The sequence below is a fragment of the Embiotoca jacksoni genome, unplaced genomic scaffold (assembly GCF_022577435.1).
Source record: "Embiotoca jacksoni isolate LCO1_2020_lvr unplaced genomic scaffold, fEmbJac1.0.p SCAF_1, whole genome shotgun sequence".
Classification (NCBI taxonomy): Eukaryota; Metazoa; Chordata; class Actinopteri; family Embiotocidae; genus Embiotoca; species Embiotoca jacksoni.
Genome location: NW_027185229.1, coordinates 11,710,753 through 11,738,347, shown reverse-complemented (window position 1 = coordinate 11,738,347; position 27,595 = coordinate 11,710,753). Strand labels below are relative to the sequence as shown.

The window sequence follows — 27,595 nt, the reverse complement described above, 5'->3', positions numbered from 1 at the left end:
ACAATGTTCAGACAGTATATCTCTGCCTTGCCTTGTTCAGTTCATTGTAAATGAAGCAAACAACCAAACAAAACTTCTTACCTACAACCTTGAGCTCAGCGCTGGCATAGACGGAACCGTGTTCATTCTCTGCCACACACTGATACATCCCAGAGTCCAACAAACTAATTTTGGATATGGTCAGTCTACCTGCTTCCACGTGGATTCTCCCCTAAAAATCACACAAAGTTCATCTTTTTAAGGAGATATTGTCAGTACAATTTGTAAACATTGGCTATTTTATTGTGTATTAAACAGCAACTTATTTTTAATGAATTTCAAATTTCCATGTTACGTCTGGTGTCTTACCTCTGCTATCAGTGCCTGACCATTCTTCAACCATTTATATGTAGGCTTAGGCTTACCAATGGCTTTACATTCCCACTGTAGGTTAGCATCAATTGCCATGTGGGCGTCTTTCAGCGTCTGGACCCAATGTAGATGTTCAACATCTGCAGGGAAGAGCAATTCATGTAAATATTTATGGCCAAAAAAGTTTATTACAGATATATTCAGTTGCACCATGATTGTACCAACATTTGTTTGGGCTGAAATAATGAATTTAAACATTTAAATCCAAATTCAAATCAAATACTTGAGAGCTAGAAAGAGAGCAGATTGCGATGAAAGAGAAGGGTCTCAAACATTCAGGTAGAGTATAGTACAGTTTTTGAGTGCTGTGCTTGTGGCTTCTCTCAGTTGAACTTAATATGAGCAGCAAAAGGCAGAGAGGGGAGAGTAATAAAAAGGTGGAGTGACATGAGCCATCTTTGGCTGATTGTAACCAGACCTGCTGCCACTCATTAGACCATTTGCAGGCACTTTACTGTGCCTACTGCTGGCAGCTCTACCATCACAGCTTAATGGGCGAGAGCAGCGCTTTCAGTCAGACAGGACCTGAAAGTTACAACGTGTAAAACGAAATGGCTAAGTGACAGATGCAGAGTGCGTGTGCGATTTAGTTGGTTATCAATCATGAGGTTTTTGAACAGATTTTGCTGGTTTATGTGACACAAATTACTTTACAAAGGAATATACACAGGTACAAAACTAGTCAAGTAACGACAAAAAAAACAATGGCACCTTGCTCTCAACTAAAAGGGAAGGCTTTAAAGAAAACTGCTTTGGACAAGGCGGCCATTCAGTGGAGTCATTTCCATCATTTATTAGAAAACGTCTGAATGATATTACCTTTAAAAGGCAAACAAATGAAATCCTAATGAGCAACAGATACATTTACAAGGTGGAAATTGAATATAAAAGTCATAATCATGTTTTCATTAGACTGCCTGAAACTAAGGGCCCTATTTTCTTTTCGGCACAAACCGCAGCGCCGAGGGGAACCCGATTGCGCTCAGATGGGCGGAATGGCGCAACAGGGCGTGTGTCACCGTAGGTGCAGTGCTATGGCCTCGCCAGCTCAGACCAGGTTTAAATCACAGGGCAGCGGACGGAGGGCTATTTCCGTGGCTTTAATGGGCAGAGCGCACGTGACCAGACCTATCCAAAATCCCATAGACAGGTTTGGTGGTTGTCTTGCGTATTTAAATCCATTTACATAAATAACTAAAATTGCGTTGTATATTTTTAATGCGTCATTTCAATGATTCAACCACGGAGTGCGACACTGCGTCATTTACACCTGACATCTTACAACACACAATATAAGGTTGGTAATAAATCGCACAAGGATTTGGAACCTGGTCGACTAATATCGAACAACTTAACGCTGCAGACAATCCTGTGACTCAACAATATATGTATTTTAGGGAAACTGTTAATTAGGTTACATAACACTAAATATTAACATTTAACTTTAAGCCCACTTAAAGAAACGTGCAGGGTACTCAGCGCAGCATCTTACAATCAAAATAATATTTGTATTAAATGAACCATTCCAAAAGTTATTTTCTATCACCCCAAAATAAACTATTATTCCATTATAAACAAACTCCATATTTAAGTCCACCTTTAATCATCCTAAATAGTATTTTATGTCCTTTAAAGTCCAGACAAATGGAAATCCCCTAAAAACTTAAAGTGTGCTTAATTACTACTGCTCACTCCTCAACATCGTTCCAGCACCGGAATAAATATTTATTGGATGAGTGTTCCTTGTTTACTTTGACATTAATTAATGCTCGTGTTTGGTGTGTTTAAGATGCTGCTCTTCCACGTACAAAATTCACAGGGCACAGACGCTATATCTTTCACGAGTAAGTACTCCAAGTTTTGTCACTTTGTCAACATCAGTACCTGAGTTACACCTGCTTTTGATAGAAATGGGCCTTCAAGAACACTGAGATCATCTGCTGCTGGTTTAGTGGAGGTTCCCAGCAACAGCCAAAAGAAAAATGGGGATTCAGCTTTTGTTAGCTACGTTCCAAAGCTGTGGAACAAACTACCTGTAGATATCAGGGAAGCTAGCTCAGTTAATACTTTCAGAAGATAGCTGAATGATATCTCTTTACATCCGCCTTTAACTAGCAACTCTTGATGCTCTCTTACACCTGCCATGCACTTGAACTACCGTGCCTTGAAATGCATATTGCTCAATTTTATATTTTCCACTTGTATTCCTTTTTATGCATTTTATCTGTTTCTTGTGCATTTTATCTGTTTGATTATTTTCTATATTTTTAATTGTTCCTTCATATCTGTTCATATGTCAAACACTGCATGTATTTTTTTTTTTTTTTTTTTGCTGTGAAGCACTTTGAGCTGCATTTCTTGTATGAAAGGTGCTACACAAATAATGTGTATTATTATTATTAGTATTATTATTATTAGTATTATTATTATTGCACTGTATGTGTAGATTGGTTAGTTGTCAACAGCCCTGTGCCTTGTTTAACTTTATTTACTTGTTTAAGTTAAAGTACATGGGTGGATAATTTACAGTACTGAATAAACCCTCTCAGGCAGATCTGTGCAGATTCTCAGGCACTCAGGTCATTATAGCCAAGTGTTACCCTGGACTTGTTTGAGTGTCAAAGCCATTTCACCTCTAACCTGAAAGTCTTCATTTCCAACTGACTGGAGTGTAGTCTCAGGCTTTTAACCTGTTGTGGGTAAAAACCTAGTGAATTCTCTTTCAGGTAATTTAAACAATGTGAAGAAGCATTTAGTTACTTTGAACCACAGAACTGGAATGAAACTTCCAGAAGATGCAAAACATGGCATCATTGCACTAAGCTTTATATCCTGGTTAAAAAAAACATTTGATATTCCCATCTGCCTTTGACTGAAACTCAAGCTTTAATTATATCAACCTTGGACTTTGATTTATTTCTCAGCTTTTATACTTTTTTATATCCTTTAAATGGTTTCTCATGTTTTGAATTTGTGTTTTAATGTTTTATTGCCTCTCCTCATTTAATGCCCTGTCCTTTTAAGTGCAATCTGTAAAGTACCTTGAATTGCATTTGCAATATGAACGACATATGCCGCACAAACAAACTTGTCTTATCAGAGCTTTTTTTGTCAACAACCATTGACGGTTTCATGTTTAGCACTGCTGATGTTACACCTTTTCCACATTCTTATGCATGCAGCAGACAAGAACCGGGGAGACTTTGACTGATCTCTCTGCTTATGGAACTCAGTTGATAGTATTCCATGATGACAGTGTTTTCCTGCTACATACAAATGACTCATTTAAAAGCTTTGAGTTTGACAGTTAGTTCCTTTTGATTCAATGGAGGGGATTAAACTATCCCCACATACCAGTTGTGTCGTTTTCTATTGGCGACTGCTTTACACTAAATATTCAGTGTGCATGTGAGTGTGTGTGTGTGTGTGTGTGTGTGTGTGTGTGTGTGGGGGGGGGGGGGGTAATATCATGATCACAAAAAAGCTAAGATAATAAGCAGACTAATATTAGAGAAATTATCATGCAGATGATATTGGCATTATAAATCTATGTCATACTATAATAATTAGGGTAGACAAAGTTTTTCTAAAAATTTTATATTGGATTACATTGGAAAATAAATATACTGAAAAAATAACTGGTAAACAGTAATCACAATTAAACAGAAGTAAAATGCAGCAAAATCATTCTTACTGTAGAATATAAGTTGCCCTCTGGCAATATTTCGTCCTCTGCTGTTTTCAGCTACACACTCGAACACCCCGGCATCTTCTGGGCGAAAATATGGAATTTCCAGAACCCCACTGGAGTGGTTGATTTTAATCTTGCCAGGCAGTGGGTTTCCATCACCTCTTCTCCATGAGATGGAAGGCACAGGGCTACAGAAGTCACAAAAGGTCACATTGGCCAGAAGGACCGCTGCCATGTTTGTCTGTTTGTTGTAATAGAGCCGGCTACTTCACACATCTGAAACTCCCCCGTGCTGTTTCTGACACTTACTTTCCTAAGGCAAAGCATTCCAACTTCACTGATGATCCTTTGGAGACATGAAGGGTGGCAGGAAACTGAACCTCAATCTTTGGCTCGTATTCACCCATCACTGCTGCACGAGGGATAAAATCAAATCACACCAGTCAAAACACAAAACAAGGGTATGCCGTTACTGTAATTCACATTGGATTTAAGAGCCATGGCGCAGATGACACAAGCGTGTATGTTGTGCATACACAAGAGCGTTTTTTCTTAGCGGATGGATGCGTTTGTATTGGATATCTGCCTCAGCTCAAATCTGAATTGTACACATAAATGGTTCTGATGGGGTTTAGCAATGGTGGCTCCTCACTGTGTGTGTGCCTGCAAGAAGACAACATTTCTGTTTATGTAAAGATGTGCCTTCATGCAGATACAGAGGGTTTCTCGCATACATAACCCTGTATAGTTCAGCGGTTTTTGGATGGTGGAAAAAAACAAAACAACTCACAAGTAAAAGCAAAAACAGTGTCATGCTCGAGACAAATGATTTATCTCCCGGGCTCGCCCTCCCTCCAACGGCATGTGTCAGTTCAGTGCGCGAGATAACCGAGAGGCAGACTGAGGATGCTTACCATCCCTCCGCACCACCACAGGGGTTGGAGAGCTGAACACTGTGGAATTGGTCATCATGTTTCTCACTGCACACGTGTAGTTCCCTGCGTCGGAAGCTTCAACCTTAGCAATGTACAAGTTGCCCGTCCTCTGAGAGATGAAACGACGGGCATCTTGTTGCAGGAAGCTGCGCTGTCCGTTGAAAACCCACGAATATTTTATCTCTGAAAATCAATAAATAAAAGAACAGGGTTTGAATTGTGGATTTTAAATCACGGAAAAGATAGATCCAGTGATCCAGTATATTGAGATATTTTATTTCTCTGTCAAATATAAAAATAGAAGATGACTTCAAAAGATACAGCTGGTGATATTCTATATCTTTCATTTATGTCTACAAAATCCATGAAAACCACCAAAGAAATGACTCTGTGCAGCAAAAGCCTTCATCATTAAAGAGAAATGGCAAAGTCTCCTGAAAGCGTATTTAGTTATACAGAACTTGTGGCCAGGGTTATAATTACAAGAGGGAGTTCATCCAATCCTTCAGATTTGACTGTATTGCTCAAGTCTTTTCCGAGTGACATCTATCAAACACCTTTTACTATGATATTGCTCTACTGGCTACAAAGCACAAGCTAATGGTCAAGTAGGGTTGTTTTTTTCATGCTGTGTGAATTAACAGTGTTCATCCCAAGGGCAAGATCAGTCATCAAAAATACAGTAGCATTTTTTTTTTTTTAAAAAGGGGTGGACATTTTCAGACATATATTTGACCGAAAACATGCTATAACCCAACAATACAGTTCTGAACAACTGGTTTCACCAGTACTGGAAAATAAAACCACTGCAGAGGTGCCAAAAACTGCAATTTCGTGAATGTCCACTTGTGGCTGGCTCTAAAAGCGAGGCACTCCCCGAAGACCTCCATGTTAAAATGTCCAATTCTACAACAGAAATAATAATGTTTACAACCTTGGTTTTTATTGCCAATTTGGCCATTTAGACAAATTGTTATTACCTATCCATTTAAATTGTATTAAGATATGCATAAAGCTATGCAATTAAGGACGTGGCTGCTTTAAGTGACAGTAGGTCCCATGACAGTTGGTGAGTTGCCTGCAAGTCAGACTCCATTTGTTCCGCCAAAGCTCCATCGGCACACCACTTTATGCCCGATCGTAGATTAGTCAGAAGTTATGCCTAAGTCAGGCACTGCCAAGATAGGGACAGGCAAAGCCACCCATAACTAATGTATGAAACTGCTCTTCAGGAAACACATGGGTGACATAACGGAGGCTACATTGTTTATATACAGTCTAATAGCATTACACACAAAAAAAATAGTCGTGGATTATTGTACTACCAAATTTTTATTAACTAAAAGAATACATTTATGTCAAATTTTTAAAGATTAATATCTTCAATAGGGCTGAATTGACTTGGGACTAAGGTAGAGAAGCATTGAGCATTGAGTGATGGGCCAAGGTTGTGTTGACGGATACGGCAAATAAAGCAGCCCCTTTATTTTGAAGTGGATAGCAGTCTTGCTCAGCGAGGCTGCCGTCACAGGGGGCTACAGCAAAAGAATGCAGGGTCATCTTGTATAAGAGTTGTACCTGGCGCTGGTACTTTTATGGCAATGCAATCCAACACCTTCGAAATAACCAACTACCTGCAAGGGTACATTTCTTGTATCTGTAATGTGTGTTGGCCATTTCAATGGGATTTAATGTTATTAAGAAAAACAATAAGTAATTCCTGTCTTTTCTTTTGAGCATGTGTCTGACAGATTTTGCAACATTGTTAGCAGGCAACATCACAAGTGCTTCATTAGTCCCTAAATTGATTGGTTTATCATAGCGTGTATTATATATCTCAAAGGAAATGTTATACTGGCCTATACTTTTTTTTCACACAGATGAACAAGGGCTATTTTTTCAATAAAAGGAAATAAACTATTGGAATGTAAATGTAGACCAACAAAACACTTGCTGAAAGGAGACAAATAAACTGAGGGAGATAAATGGAAAGAGGTCTGCAGGAAGTGCAGAATGAACTTGGTTATTAGTGTAGTCCTCCCGTATCAGACACATGACATTCTGCAGTCAGCCCTTATGACTGGGCAGACGGTAAAAAGTCCCACTCGCTTCCTTGAGGGAAAACAGTGAATTAAAATCATTACAAGGAAAGTCAGGGCAGAAACTGACAGACCTTTCATGATTAGGGACTATCAGAGACTGTGTCTGTTTAAGAGCTGCAGTCTCACAGCAACAGAGGACTTGCAGGCACATAATCTCATGTCCTTTGACAGAGTTTAACTCTCAATACCACTCCTTTTAGGCCGCTTACCTATTGATTGTGCAGATAAGCTTCAGATGATTCCTCTCTTAATAAGGTGCATCACTGTATATCAACAAGCATTAAAGAAGCTTTGACTGAATTTAAACCTTGTGACGTTTTTAAAAAACAACACCATTTTGCAGAGCTTTTTTCAATTGTAAAGCACTTCAATCCAGCATTATCATGTAGTGCAAATCCCATCAAATGTGTGACTGTGCTCCCTTTAAGAGGAAAAATAAAGAGATTGAGGATTTTAAAGGGGGAGGGAGGGAAGGCTCGAGGGCAAATTGCTAAAGTGTGGAATCCCACGTGGTGGTAAGATTCAGCTGGAAACAGAGAGCGGAGAAAGGCTGGTACGCTGGCGTGAAATTGCGCTCGTGGGCACCGAATGGCTGCAGGAGTGCAGACCACTTTGAGGGTCTGCTAATCAGCAGCACACAGACACATGAGCCGATTCACAGCTGTGCCACGGGATAAATGCTCCCGCGCCCACAGCAGCCACCAGCAGCCTTTATTACCCAACAGATAACCTGCCCACATCCAGGAAAAAAAATAAAATGACAGTTGGGGAAGTGGAGCACTGGAGACTTTATAGATGACAGCGTGGTCACAGATCATATGGGCGAGAAAAGTGAACTCGAGGTTAAGAAATGTGAGGCTATGAACTATAGATGTGAAGGCATGGGTCTGGGCAGGTAGAGCTGTGGCTGATCATAAAAAAAGTTTCCTGTCTGACAGATAAGGGAAAGTGAGTGGAAAACACTGCGTCAGAGTTTGAAAAGGAGAGCAGCAGAGAGAGAAGGTGGGAAGGTATAAAAACAAAGGAGACACAGCGGTGTTACAGAGAGATAATAAGCAGCAGAGTGAGGAACAATAAAGATTGCTGAGGCAAGCAGGAGTGTGAAACTACAGCAGACAGTGCAGGAAAGTTAGGACACAGCGCTGTACCTCCGTAATGGGGTGGAGGGCCGCAGAGCAGAACCACAGCTTGACCCTCTCTAACCGACACCGTGTTCCTCAGCTTCCTGCTGAAGTTCTGCAGAACTGTTGAATATGAAATACACCAACAACTTTTCAGGGTTTGACAGCTGTAATAACATTTACCTAAAGGTGACATCCAGAGAAGGGCATTCCATTCTCTTCACGTTGCTTGCGAGTCCAACCTGACATTGGCCTTGTTAATATCACAGCACATAGAAGAGATCTGGCAGAGGGTGCACCAAAATGCCCCTCACCAATTGAGCTTTGGCGATTACTTTCACCTTCAATTAAATGCTGCTGTGCTGTGTGAAAGAATAAACAGCAGGAAGACATATCAACCCCAAAGTCTTAGAAATACCACAGACTCCCATGTGGGATCAGGCAAATATCAGTGGCGGTCAAATCAGAACACGACAGATTAAAATCTTTTTAAATCAGGACATGCAGTCTTCATGCCTTCATATCTTCCACTGGTGAATATGATGAGGCAACACAGTCAATTATTGTTCAGTCAGAGAGAAATTCAGCTTCTGAAATTCCAGTGAAGATGACCTTGAAAATGCATGTAAGACAGTATTTTATTGTGTTTGTTAACACTTGTATAATAAATAGCTGGAGATGGACATGGGGTTTGTCAGGTTTCAAAAACAGGAATAATTGATACTAAGGTTCAGATTTATGTGTTCATCAAGTTTTAGAAACTTAAAAAGGTTCCTATAGTGTAAACAATAAATACGACTGTATTTTACCATGCTATCATTTAAATGATAGGCGTAACTTTGAGGTGGCAGATTTTACTTATTGGGGATGCTGGATAAAATGTAAGGATCACCAACATATCAACATAATTTTTCCTCTTGGAAACAGATATTTTACTCTATATCATAGTGCAATAGAAAGACTGGCCAACAATATAGAAAACAGTGATTAGTGATAACTGGGACCTCCATGTCATCCTCAACAAGATCCCATTGACATATGTACTGCATCAATAACTAAAAATCCAGCCTTGAAACAGCATGTGTGCCTTGCTTTGTATGTCAAAAAGGATAATGAGTATTTTCAAATATGTAACCAAATATTCCTGTTATTTCAATACATTATATGTTAGTATTTAACTAACACCCTTGCCTATGCAAGCTAAAATACACTTTTCAGTGTAGTATAGCTACTGTTGCCATGGATGGTGATTTGTCTTACATGCAAATCACCCCCAAACATGTGCTTCATTTTGAGATATTACGTTTCCAGAAAAATATCTAACAAGCGTGCCTACAATAATTATTTATCTGCATTACAGCTGAAATCAGTAATCAACTGTTTGTTTACTGATCAACAAAATTTAATCTGAAACAGTTTTGAGTACAAGCTAATCCTTTAGATAATTTTCTAAGCAAAAATGGCCAAAATTATTTGGGTTCAGATCATCAAATGCTTGTTTTTCTTGTCTTCTATTACATTAAACATAATATTTGTGTGGCTTAGACTGTTGTCTGGGCCAAGGGAAGTTGTGGTGAATTTTCAAATTCATAGTTCAATTAAAACAAATCGATCAATCGATAATGTAAATCATCATTGGTTGCAATCCTTCTCTAAATGATTTGTATTCTTCTCAGTTACACATATCACTGCAAATCAAGGGAAATAAGCACACTTTCATGTTTGTAACAATGTGCACATTAAAAAATCAGCATAAGAATCAACTCACATGCAAACTGGACTTTTGCCTCCCTGCTGACGATGGTCCCAAATATGTTGGTCGCAATGCACTGATACACTCCTCCATGGTTGATGACGTGAGGGTTACTGATCAACAGATTCCCCTCGACAAGGCTGTAGTTTAGATCTGAGTCTGTGTTTATATCTCTCCTATCCACTTTCCACCTGTAAGATATACACAATTATTATATTCACAGAGGGGTCGCAACTATACCCAATTTGTCCAGACTGTGATGGAAAGTGAGCTTTTATTATTCCTATTTAATACTTAAAAGTGAACCACAAAACATGTAACACGGACACATTCGGATGAAATATGAACTGCCCTCCTGCTTCTAATGAATGACTCCACTCAAATATAAGTGGTTTGTATCATTGACTCAGCACACTGTAGTCTTACCTTGTAGATAGTCAAAAAGCAGTTAAAACACTTACCTATAACGTGGAGGTGGGTTCCCCTTTGCTTTGCAGTTAATAAACACATGCTTGTCACCGGTGCTCATCGGAAAAATACTGTCACTCGGCTCCTGGGTGAAGACAGGACCGTGGCGTGTATTCTCTGTGTTCAAAAAAACACATTAGCTGCACAATGGCACAGAGCAAGTGACATTGAATTAATGCAAAAAATAAATCACTCGGTACTCAGGAAAGAGCACGTAAACTCTACACCTCTTATAATTAGCTGCCACCATGACTCTTTGATTCTGCATTAAATAAACCCTCTTGTGCACATGTCACAAGGCAGATAATAGATTATGATGAGGGAGCAATTAACTAAAGATAACCCTGTAGCACACTACCATCTACAACACAGCCATGTATTTTATTTTTCTACTGTCATAATGCACAACACAGAGAAAGCTGCATGTTTTTTGCATGGTGGGAGGAAGCTGGAGTGCCATGAGAGAACCCACACAGGGACAGGGAGAACATGCAAACTCCACACAGAAAGGCACAGGCCTGGATTTGAACCCGGAAACTTATCACTGTGAAGGAGTCTGTGGGCAGACCTGAAGACAGCAGTTCACAGACGCTTCTTATTCAATCTGCCGAAAGCTTGACAGGATCTGCCAGGACAAATGAGAATACTTTCCAAAAACAGGTGTGCAAAGCCTGTAGATACTTACTAAAGTATATTGAAAGCTGTAACTGCTGCCAAAGGGGCTTCTACAAAGTACTGAATTCAAGGTTCTTACCATTGATAATTGGATGGCAAAAAAAAATATTGAATTAATTTAAACTTAAACTACAAACTCAGTAAAGTGTGCAAGAAGGGAAGGAATGTGAATACTTTCCAAAGTGACTGTATAAAAAAAATAGAACACAGAAAATGGTCTAAGTCATGTTACGTGTCAAAAGTAATTAGAAAGACTGACAAGTAAGCCAGCTGGCTAAATGAGTTATGCTTTATTTGATCATTATTTTAATGTAAGTAGGATAACTTGGTTAGAGTGTTTACAGGAGAGTTGCAATAATCAAAGTAGTGCCATACTGTGGTTGTAATCTAATTAGTAAAGAGCCTGTAAAGCTGTTGTCTATATGCTTTTTGTTTGACCATGTGTGTCTCCTCTGTCAGGCTTGTTTTGGTTTGCTCGAGCCAAACTATCAATACACAGGAGTAATTAACCGATGTTGCACTAATTACTTCAGTGAAACCTAATGTTTCTTCAATAGATGCAGACTCACACACAGACACACACCGGTGAACATCCTGCCTTTTTCTCTCGGCGTCATATGCCAAACTGCACAGCAGTGCTGCTCTCGGAAAATTGCAAATCTTTCTTTTTGTGTACTTGAGATGAGATGTTTTTTTTATTTTTTTATACACGTTTCTAACCTTGACTAGGACAAAGAGTGCACCCTCCCACATCCACATAATCATCATCATCATCATCCTAATGAGAGTGGGAGTTTTTGCCTGAGGTAAGGGCCTTGTTTCCCCAGCCTCTAAGGGAGGTGCTTCATTTTTTTTTTTAACCTGGTTGCAGTGTCCTTTAAATTAAACAAATTAATGAACCTTTAATAGCCAGACTATTTCACCTGGGAAATGACTGGGGGGGCTGTGTGTATGCTGGAGAACAGGTCTGCCCTGTAAACACATCAAATGGGCCGACCACTCACATATATGAACACGCACACACATACAAATTACACTTAATTAGGTTTCATGGGAATGCATGCAAATGTGAGCTCAATAGTAGGTACAGTGTACAGTGTGCAACATGCACTGACATGTTCATAACCCCCCATTCTCTGCTCTGTGGTTGCAGACTGCATGATACACACTAGTGAAAATGCTGACTTGAGATGGGATGTTAAATCAATGGAAATGGGAGCATAAATAACATTACAATAGATCCCTCTCCATATGCTGTATACATTTAAATGTATTTGTTGGATGACTTGTAAATGGTTGGCTTGAGCTGAGTATACAGTATATCCCTCAAAAAGGACTTTCGAATCTCTAGGCTGCGCAGGTTACCATATCCAAACATAAAGTGAGAGCTCTATGTGAGCTGTTAATGCCTTAGCTGTAACTCATGCAGGTATTAGGAATCTGAAGCTTAACGTAGTTCTGATTTTGTCTGTATACTGTGCCCCGAACTTGTTGAAGAAGAAGTGCAAAATAAATGAGTGTTAAGAAAAGAGTTAGTGTGGATTTTACAGTGCTTGGCCACATTTCATGCAGGCGTCAGCGTCTAGGCATAAAGCAAGAAAATTGCATAATAAAACAGGGGGGCATAAAAAGACAAGAGCCATTGAGTTCTCTCCTATATGTTAGTCTGTCTGTCAGATGTAAGTCGAACAGTGAGTCACAACGTGAGACAGATCCTCTGAAAGCAAAATGTTTGCATTTAACAACTATCTAATATTTAAAATATTAATATAATAGTCAATCTTAGCAGTGAAGGTTGTTACTGTTAGAACTTATTCTCGTGAACAAAAACTGCACAACTGAATACAAATGTCTGGCTGCGTTGTTCTTCTGATCTTAATGCTCAGACCAGAAAAACATTTAAGCTCTTTAAATCTAAATTAAATCTACATATTTTATAACAAACTAGTTGTAGATTGTGCAAAGATACAAAATCCACTAAAAGCATAATCCCTTTTGAGGCTGCTATCAAATGAAATGAAACGGTAACCTAAACATGCATGCGGAAGAGCCAAAATCCTCCCTGGGAGAGGTGTATGCATATCAGGAGTGTCATGAAAGGCAACTTGACTCGGCATCTCACCAGCAAGGCACTCTTTGAGTGACAGAAAGATTAACAGTTCCCATGGCAACAACATCTTCATTTTCCAAGGTCAAAGATTCTCCTTCTTCCCATCCAGTTGCCAGGGAATGGAGAATATTTCCCGGGCAAACGTCACTCCGTTTGGCTCTGGAAGAAAAGGAGAGGAAATGAGTGCTGTGGAAATGAGCAGATGCAGAAAAAGATGGAACGTGGGAAAAAGGGTGAACCATTAATAATTCATTCAACCAAATAAGTAGACCCAAAATCCCATGCTGAAGGACCAGCTCGCAGCTACTACTGGGGATCTGATATTTAGTGAATACATACTGCTGCTACGCTATCTCCCAAGTCATGAAAAAAAAAAAAAGGCTCGCAGCAGCAGCAACAGATGAGCAGAGCATCCTGCCAAAGGTACATCTTTCTACAAACTCAACATATTTACTCTGGTGAAATGCTAAACACTAATGAATGAAGACAGACAAACTGAACTTAAAAACAATACAAATGTGACAGCTGATCACACAAGGATCATGATGCCCAGAACTATTGCCATCAACTTAAAACAACAACAAAAAAAGTTTGTATTATCTGACCAACCTTGTCAAGAAAAAGTACAATAATACTTTAACAGTTTTATTTCTGTACAGGTTTGGCTTAACTGCTGAGCCCTTTCTTAAAAGCCTCTATTATCAATATTTTCTGATTATTGTCAATCAAATGTCTACATGTGTATGTGAAAGGAGAATTATCGTCCGACTTTGCAGATCCTCTCAGCTCTGAGAGGCTTTTTAGATTATTATTACAGTTCTACAGCCTATATTTTTGCTGTTTATGTTCACTGCTCTCATCAGCAGCCTTTTTCCAGACACAGTAGGTTGCTCATTTCAGATCTTAACGTGTTGGGGAACAAAGGGGATTATTTCAGATATTAACCTCAGGATAGGATGGATATGTATTTGTTTGGTAAAAAGAGACATGACTTCTAATGAATGCTGATGTTGCTTCATGTGAGGGTAAATAAACAGGTATTTGCTTACAAGTTAAACAACAAGTACATGTTAATAATATGCCAGTTTTGTGTTTCCAGCTTGTTTTCAATGTCCAAAAGAAGCCAAAAAAAAATCTGTTAATGCAGGTTCAAGACAAACACATGGCTGCACAAGCAACAGAAAAAAAGGATTTAAGGTTGTGTAAACACAACCTGACATATTTGTGACATACTATTAGCTCATCTGTTGGAAGATGGATTTATGTGTTTATCCAGTCACTACAGGATGTTCTGACACATGATTTTCTTTGGTTTGGTACACAACCAAGTAAATGCAGTTGATTAAACCAAGTACACTTAATAAAAGTCCACTTCTGAGCACATGCAGAACATAAATTCTAAAATCAAACCTTCATCGACAAAAAGTCTGCTAAATCTTGTTGTCTTTACAGACAAGCAGGGGTCCACCACCCCCCTTAAAAAGCTTGGAAAACTACTCCTCAGTAATCCCCCACCAAACCATGCTACTTATATACTGAACAAAAATGGAAACAATAAAGCATTATGATTCTGGAATTATAAGGTTTTTTTGGGGCAGATGTATGGATGTTTAGTCATAATGGACATCAGAGATTTAGATCTCCTTGAAAAGTGGAAGTCATAATTAATACTTCAAAGTTACACCACAGTTTGACTATATGCAGCGACTTTTCAAATTAAAAGCCCTCCAGTTTCACACAGGATCCAGCCCTATAGTAGGTTTTGACCTAAAACTGTGTTTATTTCAGGAGGGGCTGTGGGTCCCAAATCAAAGGGGAAACACTGGATTTTCCGAGTTTAATCTTTTATAAGAATTTCCCCCGAATAAGTTAAATTGAAAACGTAAACAAATTGCAGAAAATGTCTGTAAAGAGTATCAGTTTGTATTGTTCATGTAAAAGAAGCTGTGATGGTGGGGCGTGGTTTGGCTCAGCTGCAGGAGGGACTGATTGGGGGAGTGGTTCAGGGAATGGCTGGCCGGCTGGCTGGCTACAGAGCATGGGGCAAGTGCTCGAAACATGACACTGCCGTGGTATCCTCTAGTGCACTGTGTATTACACACTTTGGGGTGATACTGAGTTGGCTAATGACAAAATAAGCCAGTCAGGAGTTAGCAAACCTGGAGACCAATCGATGAAACCAGATTGGAAGTGTGGGGCAGAGCTACTTTGACCTACAGAAAAATACTCATTTGGAGTTTGATATTAACAAGACAGTGATGTAAACTATGTGGCAGTTGTCAAGAAGAATGGTCCTAAATTTCTACTGAACATTGTGCAGGTCTGATGTGCAGCTACTGTTCAGGTTATTGCTGCCAGAGGAGGTTTGGCCAGTTATTATTATTATTATTTTTTTTTTTTCACCTGCACTGGGAATGTTTAATGGCTGTGTTCAATAATTATTGTTTGTATGTTATTAGCTTCAGCGCTCTGTACTTGTGATTTAGATGAAGATGAGATCACATTTCATGACCAATTAATGCAGAAAATTAGATAATTATGGCTCATATGTTTTCTTACACGTACAGTGGATTCTCTATAAACTGTCAGAAAACAGATTAGGATCACATGTTTTCATCCAGCGTGTACTAAATTGATCCATACAGATAGATATAACAAAACAGGACAAATCACTAACCATGAATGGGAGATGGAAGAAATGCATTAGCTGTGGAGAGGGACTGACAAAGATTCATTCTGCTCTCTATTATTTATTCTAAGAGGGATCAGTACTGATAATCCAAGCTTCATCGTGTCAGTCATCATTATTGATTTTTTTAACCTTCTGCCTTTTTGTTTGTCATCCTGCCCACAGCCTTGTCATGGGCTTCAATCAAACATGTGAGTATTGATCAATAAGGGGAGATTTGGTTGATGTCTTTCCTTATGAGACTGACCGGGTTGATATATTCTCCTGCTCTGGAGAAAGCCAACAAAGAAACTTTATCCAGTTAACAATACAAGTTGCAGGCTTTTGACTTGAGATGCGATATGTACCCTTCTTTCAATGAAAGATGTACCCCTCTTTCAATAAACTGCTTTGCCTCTTGCTTTTTCTCTGCCAACCATAGTGTCTGAGGTAATTATATGTTGATTGAGGTGCAGGATAAAGACATTTCAAATTAATCATACAAAGCTGTATATGGTAATTACAGTTAGAAGCATGTCTTATTCTTTCGAATACTTTCTCGAGAAACTTTAAACGATGTGAAATGTTTTCCAGACATTTTGTCAAATTGCCCATCTGTAATCAATACTGTTTTAGGCCACCACCTGTAAGTAATTCCTGATCAATGTGTTTTAAAATTCACTAGCGCTTGCCAGGCAGAAAGAGTGAGGAGAAGAACTCAGAACAAGTCAAATTAAACTCAGATGAAAATATTGAATAAAAACCTGCAAGATGCATTCATGATTTTGACCGAGTTACCAGTTATGAATCGTTACATTTGAAAAGTATGAAGCTCCTTATATTGATCAAACTGATTTGATATTACATTGATTTTGAAACTTTTAATGCAAAGCGTTTACTCCTCAACACAGCATGATCAGCGGATCTAATTGCTTCTAAGTAATATTTACATTAATTCCTACCTAATTCATTAATGTATGTGAATTGAGGACTGATCAATACTAGGTTGCTAGATTAGGAATTAGAGCCATTGGTATTTAGTGGATTGTGAGGATATGGGAACCATTAAGAGTCCAGGACAGATGTTCTCTAACAAGCCCCTGCAGCTCTGAGTCATTAGCGAACTTGCTCTGCCTTGTGATCAATATTAATTTATGTTCACTGTAGTCAGCTGTCCACTTTCACTTTCAAGCTGATCAACTTTATTTTGTCCTCTTGAAAATACGTGTCCCTGTGTGTTTGGCATTCAAAGTCTAGCTCAAGGATCCTGATTGCGTTTAGCCATAGACAGTAGCTATTTATGCACAGCACGGAAATGCAGGGGCCACAGTCCTGTAAGGTATATAAGTGCAGGAGCGGGCACTGTTCCCCTGTCAGATAGCACATCTCTGTTTTAATGATGCATAGGTCCTCGGCATCCTCGGGGAGGATGTGTTTCTTGGTCACAGTCCAGAAATTTAAAGTAGTTGCTTGTGATCCCCATGATTAATTTATATACCCTGGAAAAAATACAATGGTAATAATTCTTGTGCCCAGCGGATGGTGGTCGCAGGTGTTGGAAATACCAAATGGGATGAGGCCAAGCTAATGGTGCCTGGAAGGGAAACTATCTGTCAGGGATAATCCCTAATACTGTTATACCCCTGCATAGATAATGTGCTTCCCTCTGCCTCTCTCCCTCGCTCGTGATATTGAGATAGCTGTGCAGAAATTATTAAACGAGGGATGGATATCGACGAGGATAAATGTGTGTATCTGGAGTGAAGTGTTGCCCGGGTTTAACGTGCAGTAAAGATTAGCTTTCCACTCTAGAAAAGCCAAACTAGGCTAAGAATAAAAAGGGGGTTAGAGGGTGTCCTGTGAACTCTGGTGCTCCATGTTCCACTTCATTACACTTTGATTAATTGGTTAAACATGTGACTACAGAAATTAACTTCGGCAGCCTTGTGAGAGGTAATTAAGGCTTTTCCCCCCTTCTTTTGTAAGGGGTAGTGGGTGGATGGGGGTGGGGGGTTCCATACCAAGATAAATGCAACCTTCAGCATGGCAGAGGGCCGCAAAAAGACATCAGCCTGGCATTGCATTATCATGGTTCAGAGCACCAGCAACATGAAAACATATAACATCGCTTAACCCTTTAAGCCCTAGAGGCCCCCAATTAAGGCCCCCAAACTTATCAGAACTATTATTAAAATATGGACATATATACTGATATTTACACATCTGAAGAAATCTCCCAAGTGTTCCCTTTATTATTAAAAAATACTTTTTTTTTTAATATACTTTGTTATTGTGGTTGCAGAGATATACTCTTTTTATTATGGGTATGCAATTTTCAAGCAGAGGCCTAAAAAATAGGTGTGTTTTTAAAAGGTTAAGGAATTAATTGATCAAAAAGCTGATGCTCTTCTATTAAAATATGTCTTCACTGTAGAGCCATCACTTCACAGCTTTGTTTCATCATAGAAAGCGCCAAGCTGCAAATATCCACAAAACCCCTCCTGATTTGAGAGTACAGTTCATCTTAAATCCTGTCAGCCACGAGGGAGCATGAGCAGTGCTGCAGCTCAGGTGGCAGACTGTCAGTCATTGTGCAGCTGCATATTACACATTGGCGAAGAGGAGGAGGAGAATATTGAAAGCTAACATCTTGTCAGATCATCACAGATTCAGCAAACAGAACTGTGCATGAAGTTTGGGTGTGGAGCGAGCAGGGTAGAACACAGATGTGAGGTGAATGCTTAGAAACCCTCAATGGAAGAAGATGCACAGAACGTCGCTGCCTTTGTCAGTTTGCTTTTCATGAGAGAGCGTTACGTCCAAACTTGTGATCAGCCTCTGAGTTGCACAAGGTGTAAATTTTATTGCCAGTTACATGTTCTGAATGCTCGCAAATCAGGGCAGTTTAAGTGATCGCATTTACTCGGGTCAAAAATATTTTTACAAGAAAAAAAGATGACGCTGTGCATGCTACATTGGCTTCAGTGCCTTAGATGTGAAAATAATTTAATTTGAGATTAAAACGTGGCTTTGAGAAAAAAGTCAAACAAAAAAAACAAAAATGTATATGCAATTAGGATACACAATATATGTACATATATTTAAACTTACACAAGTATATGTTGAAATTGTAATCCACTGTTTACGTATTTCTTGTTGTGCCATGTTCTGATCTCAAATTAAAATGACTAAAGTAGCAAAAACATTAACGTTAATGTTACCATACTTTTCAAAGGCATGGTATACAGCTCTATTGAATCCAAAATATTTATTCAGTATCATATTTTAAATAATAAATGGTGTGTTGGATAAATCAAATCTATTGGAAACCTTTTTGATTTCAAAATGTCATCTTTAAAAATGTGCATAATTCAAAATAAAAACTGTGTTTTTTTCAAATTTGTATTTCACGTAGTCACAGTTTTTGACAGTGGTGTTGACACCACACCTCATCTTTCTGCCAATAACATGTCGGCTGCAAATAGGCTCAACAAATAATACCAAATGTAGATCCTATTGGCTGGGTAACAACAATGTCAAAGTAATTTTTAATGCACTCTGTACCTGCTGTTTTAAACAGCCACAATACACAGTCACAAAAACAAACCTATTTTCATTATTAGCTTAACAAGGCAGCACACGCTACCTATTTAGCTGACTAACAAGCTAATCAGTGCACTGAGCTTTGTTTCAGTTCTCAACATTTAAGCGAAGATTTTTGATTAATAACTTTAATTGTTATACTAAGTGCATTTATACCGTATATATTTTATACTGTATACTAACCTTAGCCTGCTTTGGCATAACCCTTATATTCAGCATATAGTAGTCCATGTAATATTCAGAAGTTCAGTATAGCACAATTTTTGAGATTACAGACCACAACCAAACAACCTACAATCAGCTGAGAAATAATGGAACAGAAAATATACATCCACCAAGCCACACATTTCCACAGAGAGCAGATCACTGTTTGCTACCACCGATCCTGTGGCTGGAAAAAAAACAAACAGCCATGGTCGCAGTCATTTATAGCAGCTAATAAATCACAAAGGGCAAAGACAAGCATGTTTCCCTCTGATTGAGTACTCACAGAGTAAGTGGAATCTGCTCGCTCTTTCCACCACAGCCAAGACACAATCAGTCCTTCGGCCAGCTATAGAAAGAGATAGAGAGACCAGAGAGAGAAATTTAAAACTATCCAGAATGCTTGTAATAATCTAAAGACACAAAGATTCAAATAGAGTTTAGTTAGTCTGAAACAGGAAGAAGGTAGACTGTAAGAAACACCAGGATTAACGCTTGTCTGACAACACTCAATATGGCCCGAGATGGTGCTAGATCAACAAATAGCAGCAGCTAATATTTCAAACTGAGGAATTCAATCTTACAAAATACAGGGCTGCAGGAAATATCTGGATAAATGTTGAATCCTTGAACAGTGTAATATACAGAAGGTTTATGATTATACTTCAATAAAATGATGATTTTGCTTCTGCGAGTAGTGCTGCTAAACCAACAACTTCCCCATCAAACATATACAGCATTCGTATATGGGCTCATTCAACGAGAATTAGAATATCAAACAGACTTACTGCTGCTTTGTTTGAATAGGTTTCACAACCTTCACTTTTTTCTTTTTTTTTGTATTGTAAAAGGAGCATAAATGGGATATATCTCTACGGGTTGTGCTTCTTTCTTCCAGTTATTGATGTACAGGCTAAAAGGACATGTATATGTCTATGAAATACAATAGGCAGAAAGGATAGGCAACTAACTTAATGCTACCAGGGAAGGTAGTTAAAGTACTCCTCAACACTAGTGGTGCTAACCAGGTGTCTGGAGAAGAAATATACCCCATAACTAGAGACATAACATGATGTAGAGAGCTGAGAAATCATAAAAACAATAAACATGGTAATTATCGAGGAGGTCAGTACTTTACTTACAAATCATGCCATCTGCACATCTCTGGCATTTTTTGCAGTGGACAGATGTTATAGTCTCTGACTGTGTCCGTGTCATATCTCCATATTGCCCCTACACTTCCCAACCAGTCATATACACTGCTCAAAAAAATAAAGGGAACACTTAAACAACATAATGTAACTCCAAGTCAATCACACTTCTGGGAAATCAACCTGTCCAGTTAGGAAGCAACACTGATTGTGAATCAATTTCACCTGCTGTTGTGCAAATGGAACAGACAACAGGTGGAAATGAGGCAATTATCAAGACAACCCCTATAAAGGAACGGTTCTGCAGGTGGTGACCACAGACCATTTCTCTGTCCTCATCCTTTCTGGCTGATTTTTTGGTCACTTTTGCATTTTGCCAGTGCCCTCACCACTAGAGGTAGCATGAGGCGGTGTCTACAACCCACAGAAGTTGCTCAGGTAGTGCAGCTCATCCAGGATGGCACATCAATGCACGCTGTGGCAAGAAGGTTTGCTGTGTCTGTCAGCACAGTGTCAAGAGCACGGAGGAGATACCAGGAGACAGGCCGGTACACCAGGAGACATGGAGGGAGCCGTAGGAGGACAACAACCCAGCGGCAGGACCGCTATCTGCTCCTTTGTGCAAGGAGGAACAGGAGGAGCACTGCCAGAGCCCTACAAAATGACCTCCAGCAGGCCACTAATGTGCATGTTTCTGCTCAAACTGTCAGAAACAGACTCTCCATGAGGGTGGTATGAGGGCCCGACATCCACAAGTGGGGCCTGTGCTTACAGCCCAACACCGTGCAGGGTGATTGGCATTTGCCAGAGAACACCAAGATTGGCAGCTTCGCCATTGGCGCCCTGTGATCTTCATGGATGAGAGCAGGTTCACACTGAGCACATGTGACAGACGTGACAGTCTGGAGACGCCGTGGAGAACGTTCTGCTGCCTGCAACATCCTCCAGCGTGACCGGTTTGGCGGTGGGTCAGCGATAGTCTGGGGAGGCATTTCTTTGGAGGGCCGTACAGCCCTCCATGTGCTAGCCAGAGGTACCCTGACTGCCATTAGGCACCGGGATGAGATCCTCAGACCCATTGGAAGACCATTGTAAGTGGGCCCTGGGTTCCTTCTGATGCATGACAATGCTCGGCCTCATGTGGCTGGAGTGTGTCAGCAGTTCCTGCATGATGAAGGCATCGATGCTATGGAATGGCCTGCCCGTTCCCCAGACCTGAATCCAATCCAGCACATCTGGGACATCGTGTCTCGTTCCATCCACCGACGCCACGTCGCACCACAGACTGTCCAGGAGTTGACTGATGCTTTGATCCAGGTCTGGGAGGAGATCCCTCAGGAGAACATCTGTCGTCTCATCAGGAGCATGACCAGGCGTTGTAGGGAGTGCATACAGGCACGTGGAGGCCACACACACTACTGAGCCTCATTTTGACTTGTCTTGAGGAATTTCCACAGAAGTTGGATCAGCCTGTGATCTGATTTTTCCACTTTTATTTTGAGTATGATTCTGAATCCAGACCTCCATGGGATAATGATTTTGATTTCCGTTGATCATTCTTGTGTTATTTTGTTCTCAACACATTCCACTATGTAATGAATAATGATTTTCAACTGGAATGTTTCATTCATTGAGATCTGGGATGTGTTCTTTAAGTGTTTCCTTTATTTTTTTGAGCAGTGTATATATTTCATCTTGTGACTTTGTTGCATTGATTTCTAAGGACGCGCATGACCAATAATCCAAAAAGACCAAGGGGCAACCAGCAGTGACGTCACCCATTGGTTTGTGAACGGCCATTAAGAAGCCGCAAGTTTGGAATTTGGCCGGCGCTATCGATCTGATTGGAAACCTGGCAATACTACATCCCGCCCACCAATAACTGTAACCTGACTGCAACACACACATGCCCCCCCCCCCAAAAAAAAAAAAAAAAAAAAACACATGATAGACCTGTCTCCTTCAGAGAACAACAAATGAAAAAAGTGTCGTCTTGATATGACCTGAGGGCAACTGTGCTGGGCTGATGAGCTGTGCCTCTTCCCAAAATATGGCAGACCATACAGAAGATTAACCATAACATTATATAGGACATGTACGCGAAGAACAAACATCAGTCCCACTTTCCTGAATATGAAAGTACACATTCACAAAAGGTGACACTTATTAGGAGGAAAAAGTCAGATTGCAAACATGTGCTTCTAGACACACAGCAAAACTAATCAGAATGACCTGAATGTCTGCACAAGTACCACCGAGGCCATTTACTCAGTGTACTTTGGTTTCCAGCAAGATAGACTCCAGCAGAGCTATCATAAAAAGACTGACTGATTATGCAGGTGGATTGAGCCCTGTGTGCAACGGCCATAATAAACAAAAAAACAAAAAACAAACGTCATATTCATTAGTTTGCGTTTTAAAAGGTGAAAGTTTTTTTGGAACTTTTTAAGAAATAAAATATTCAAGACTCAGCTTATTGTAAAATGAAACATGCTTGTGTATATTCTGAAATGTTATGCACAAGCACAATTTTGACATTGATGATTTAGATCAGGGCTGTTTGGGAAATGAATTTATATGTATTTGCATTTTTTGTTTTGCAAAGATGTCTGAAAGTTTATAGTAATGTGGGCTTTTTTTTTGTTTGTTTATTTTTTTGGCCCTATTTGAGGTTATTCTGGTTTTCTAGGGAAATTATTGTATGCTTTTGTCTCACCACTACCACCAAACCCTAAGTAGGCAGCTGTTTCCAGCAAAAAAACAAACTCTACGTAAACCATAAACTGGATATTTAAAGTAAAACCAATGCAGAAGTGCCTTTAAGTGCAATTCCATTGGGGGCCGTTAGGGGCTAGCTAAAACAAAAACCTCTGGCTCCTATAGACTTTTACTTAAAACCTGGTAGGCATAGTTTCCTTGGGTTCCTGATTAGGTCCACCTTTGGCTTCTCCTAAGCTCATCCAAACATGGTTCACATCTGAGTAAAAAAAAAACAAGACGCAAAACAAATGCGTGACGACAGTTGGTCGCTGATTGGTCAAAACCCACGGTACACGGTCCATATCAACAAATGTTAAAAGTCAAGCACCAAAGACTTGCATATTTTTTCAATAGTGGAATTTAATGGAGACTAAAATAGAATTAAAAGAGGTGTGATTCACATTAGTCAATAAAGAAATATAAATCCAAATTAATGTTAAGAGTGCTTTGTGACTGCCGAGTGCAGTATAGTTGCTAAGCCAAATGACCTTCACAATGTGGATATATCAAACCCTCTGAAAATAATACAAAATCATATCAATGGCTACATAATTTTTTATAAAAGTTAATGTTGGTTTATTCAAATATAACGGCTTAGGGTTAGGGTTGCAGCAAACAGAAATGTCTTTAAGCTTGACTTAAAGTAGCTGAGATTTGCAGCATACCAGAAGATTTCTGTGAGTTTGTTCCAGATATGTGGAGCATACAAACTGAACATGTTTATTTCTGACTCTGGGAACAGACAAGAGACCAGTCTCAGATGACCTGAGGGGTCTGGATGGTTCATGAGGTAGCAACAGATCAGAAATGTATTTTGGCCCTAAGCCATTCTGTCCCTTCATATATTCTTCAAGTGATAGTAGGCTGACTTTGTAATTGTCTTAATATGACTGTTAAAACAAATTGGCACATCCACTTTTTGATTTGTTCAATGCATTTACCCAGCCCTTGTATGGGATAATAGTCCCATGGCGATATAGTTATGTAAATGTGTGTGCATAATTATGATAACACACTTTGTTGTTTTCCATGATCTGAGCAAGTGGAAGCATGTATATGTTGAACATAATAGGCCCCAGAATTTAACCTTGGGGAACACCACCTGTCATGTGTGTCTGCTCTGTTGTGTAATTAGCTATAGACACAAAGTATTCTCTGACCTTCAAGTAGGACTCAAACCAATTTAGTGTTGTGCCAGAAAGTCCCACCCAGTTGTCTGTGTTCAAGTGGATACCGTTAGAAACCTTAACAAAAGCAGTTTCAGTACTATGGTGCCATCAAAAACCTGACTGGAAGATGTCAAAACAGTTATTTACAGCCAATGAAACAAGGCCAAAAGTTACAAGGTACATTCATTCATCTGTGATGTATTCAGGAAGCTCATTCACATGGAAACACAGTTTTGCCTGGCTGAGATACCCAGGCCAGCTTATTTATTTCTGTAATAGGCAGGTAAGGCTAGTTAGTTGCTACAATCTGGGATGAAATGGTGGAGACCACCCACAAGTTTCATCACCTTTCATCTCTGCAGGTACAATTTTCTCTTCCTCGTCTCTGCCTGTCTCCAGTGGAGAAGTCAGTGGTGGCTATCTCCCCATATCTTTGATATGTTCAGCCCCACATCCCACGGTCACTCAAAACTTCCTTGACACATTTCCAGACTCAAAAGTTGTGGCTCCAGGGAACAGGCAGACAAAGCGATTCTACAGGACTTAACTGTATGAAACACTTTCTTTCACAGAAACTAAGACACAGAGTATGTCTACATACACGTGAGTGTTCTGAGTGTTATTCCATTCACATTTAGAACATTATATTATAACAGAATATTTGCATGCAATAACCTGCTTAATCAATTCCCTGGTGCTAAAATGACTCGGGTTTCTTAGATGAGATTTAATACGCTTTAATTAACACTGTATTTATGCCTCTCTGCAAGCTCACAAATATTCATCTTGGTTTTTCCATATCAAATACAAATAAGCAGAGGTAATGCACCTGAAGCTGTTTGGTAATGACTATAAAAAAAAATGCCAGAAGATTGAACTGTGCACTTTAGCAGTTGTGTTACAACCATGAATATTTTAGGAGAGTAGGGGATACTGAGGTCCAAACTGTAAATAAGGTTCATTACCATATTTCGTAGTATGTTTTTTTTTTTTTTAATGAACAATAGAGTTTTCATGTTTGTAAAACTTTCCCAGTGCCTAAAAAAGTTGGAACTGAGGAAAAAAGCATGGGCAAGACCACAGAGGGAAACATCAATGTGCAGTGAGCCACACAATGTTTTAGCATACCCAGAAGCAAGAAAACGTTGTTTGACATATGCAGTCATTTCAAGCCAAGTCATTTCCTGTCATACTGGGGGAGGCTGTAGCTCAGTCAGTAGAGTGGGTTGCACACTAATTGGAAGGTTGGTGGTTCAATCCCAACTCCACATGCTTAAGCATCCTTGAGCAAGACACTGAACCCTAAAAAATTGCTCCTGATGTTGTACCATCAGTGTGTTGTAAGTCACCTTGGATAAAAGTGTCAGCCTAAATGAAATGTAATACATAGATGGTGACAAAAATAGTAAATGTTGGTAAGCTCATCTGGTTTTGGGTCCGTCGGAAGGCATTTTACTAGTAAGAGCATCACAAATAAATAGGATTTGTCTAAACCACAATCCACACGGCTTTCTTTGTGATGTTAGTGATGTTATCTAAAGCACTTTATGGGCAAACTCACTTGAAAATAAACAATACTATGATTATGGTAAGTGAGGGTAACTTTTTTTAATGGCTCCTTTTGGTTGAATACATTTTTTTTAATGGGACAGTTAAACTTCCATAGAAGCACAAGATCTTCAACTTAGTACTTGAAAAACATCAATGTTACCTAAAGCACCATTATGGGACATACGCTGAAAAACACCAATTGTGACCTCTGTGACCTCAAGTGGTAACCACACAAAATTATAATTTCAAAACAAACTAGCAATCATGCTGTAGACTCATGTCAAGTTATGAGTCATGTTATTGACAAGTACAAGTACTGGCTGACAGCTAAATTAATTTATGCACAGCTTTATAATCATTACCTTATTTTTGCTAGCACCAATCTGCAGGTGTGTTGTCCTGCAAGTTTGCTCACATCACCTTGCGATGTCAAGGTAACAGCTAAAACTGTAAAAATGTGGCATACTTGGCTTATGATTAAAAAGAAACAACAACAAAAACAACAACAGCAAAAAGCGAGCAAGTTGACAAATTAGCAAGCAGAACAGACCAATATTACCTAGTTTCCAGAGAGATGTGGCTCTGGATACATTAAATCTCTGACTCATTATTTTTTAGGTAAAATCGGAATGCAATCAATCAAGGAAATATCACAATCAATTGCAACTGCAATTCAATCCCCTTCCCACTGTCCTTGAACACTATAGAGGTTCAACCTATAATGAAGTGCATAAAATGCTTTGTATTCACTATTGTAATGCTGTGTGTGGTTGGCTTGCAAAGAAAGTACTCCCTGAGGAAGAAATACATTTTATGATTGCAGCAACATTAGGGGGTGTTTTGGATGAGTAGAAAGATGGTTAAATTGTACACATTACTATGTCATTTTGGAGGTTTAACATATTTTTTTGCAGTAAAATTGTGGGAATTACAAAAACTTTATAAAACCTGATAAAGTTGAATATGTAATCGCTTCCAATGTTAATAAACATGGTTCACATGACAATTTTTTTTGCTATAATCTTTTTTTAATCATGAATTTTTGGCTCAAAGTTTAAAAGTAAATCAACACAAGTCTGGAAGTCTGTATACAACTAATTCAACATATTCCTCATTCCAATGACAAGACCACATTTTCCACAAACCCTGTCACTTTTTTTTTTAGCTCGCAAGCATGCTCTGTTTGGATGGTGAATGAAGATGGAGCAAAGCCTTGCTGATTG

At 39.3% G+C, this 27,595-nt stretch overlaps 1 protein-coding gene across 1 annotated transcript in view; it reads right to left on the bottom strand.

Annotated features, from left to right (window-relative positions):
• The window catches only part of LOC138208174 (contactin-4), a 105,901-nt gene that overhangs the window by 31,584 nt on the left and 46,722 nt on the right, over window positions 1-27,595 (bottom strand). The window contains exons 2-11 of the mRNA XM_069165936.1: window positions 20,028-20,090; window positions 13,279-13,425; window positions 10,475-10,598; window positions 10,029-10,204; window positions 8,288-8,383; window positions 5,017-5,220; window positions 4,412-4,514; window positions 4,106-4,290; window positions 349-491; window positions 82-211 (exon numbers count right to left, since the gene is read on the bottom strand). Of these exons, the coding sequence (XP_069022037.1) occupies window positions 82-211; window positions 349-491; window positions 4,106-4,290; window positions 4,412-4,514; window positions 5,017-5,220; window positions 8,288-8,383; window positions 10,029-10,204; window positions 10,475-10,598; window positions 13,279-13,339 (1,222 nt within the window). The 5' untranslated portion in view covers window positions 13,340-13,425; window positions 20,028-20,090. The remainder of the gene's footprint in view (window positions 1-81; window positions 212-348; window positions 492-4,105; window positions 4,291-4,411; window positions 4,515-5,016; window positions 5,221-8,287; window positions 8,384-10,028; window positions 10,205-10,474; window positions 10,599-13,278; window positions 13,426-20,027; window positions 20,091-27,595) is intronic.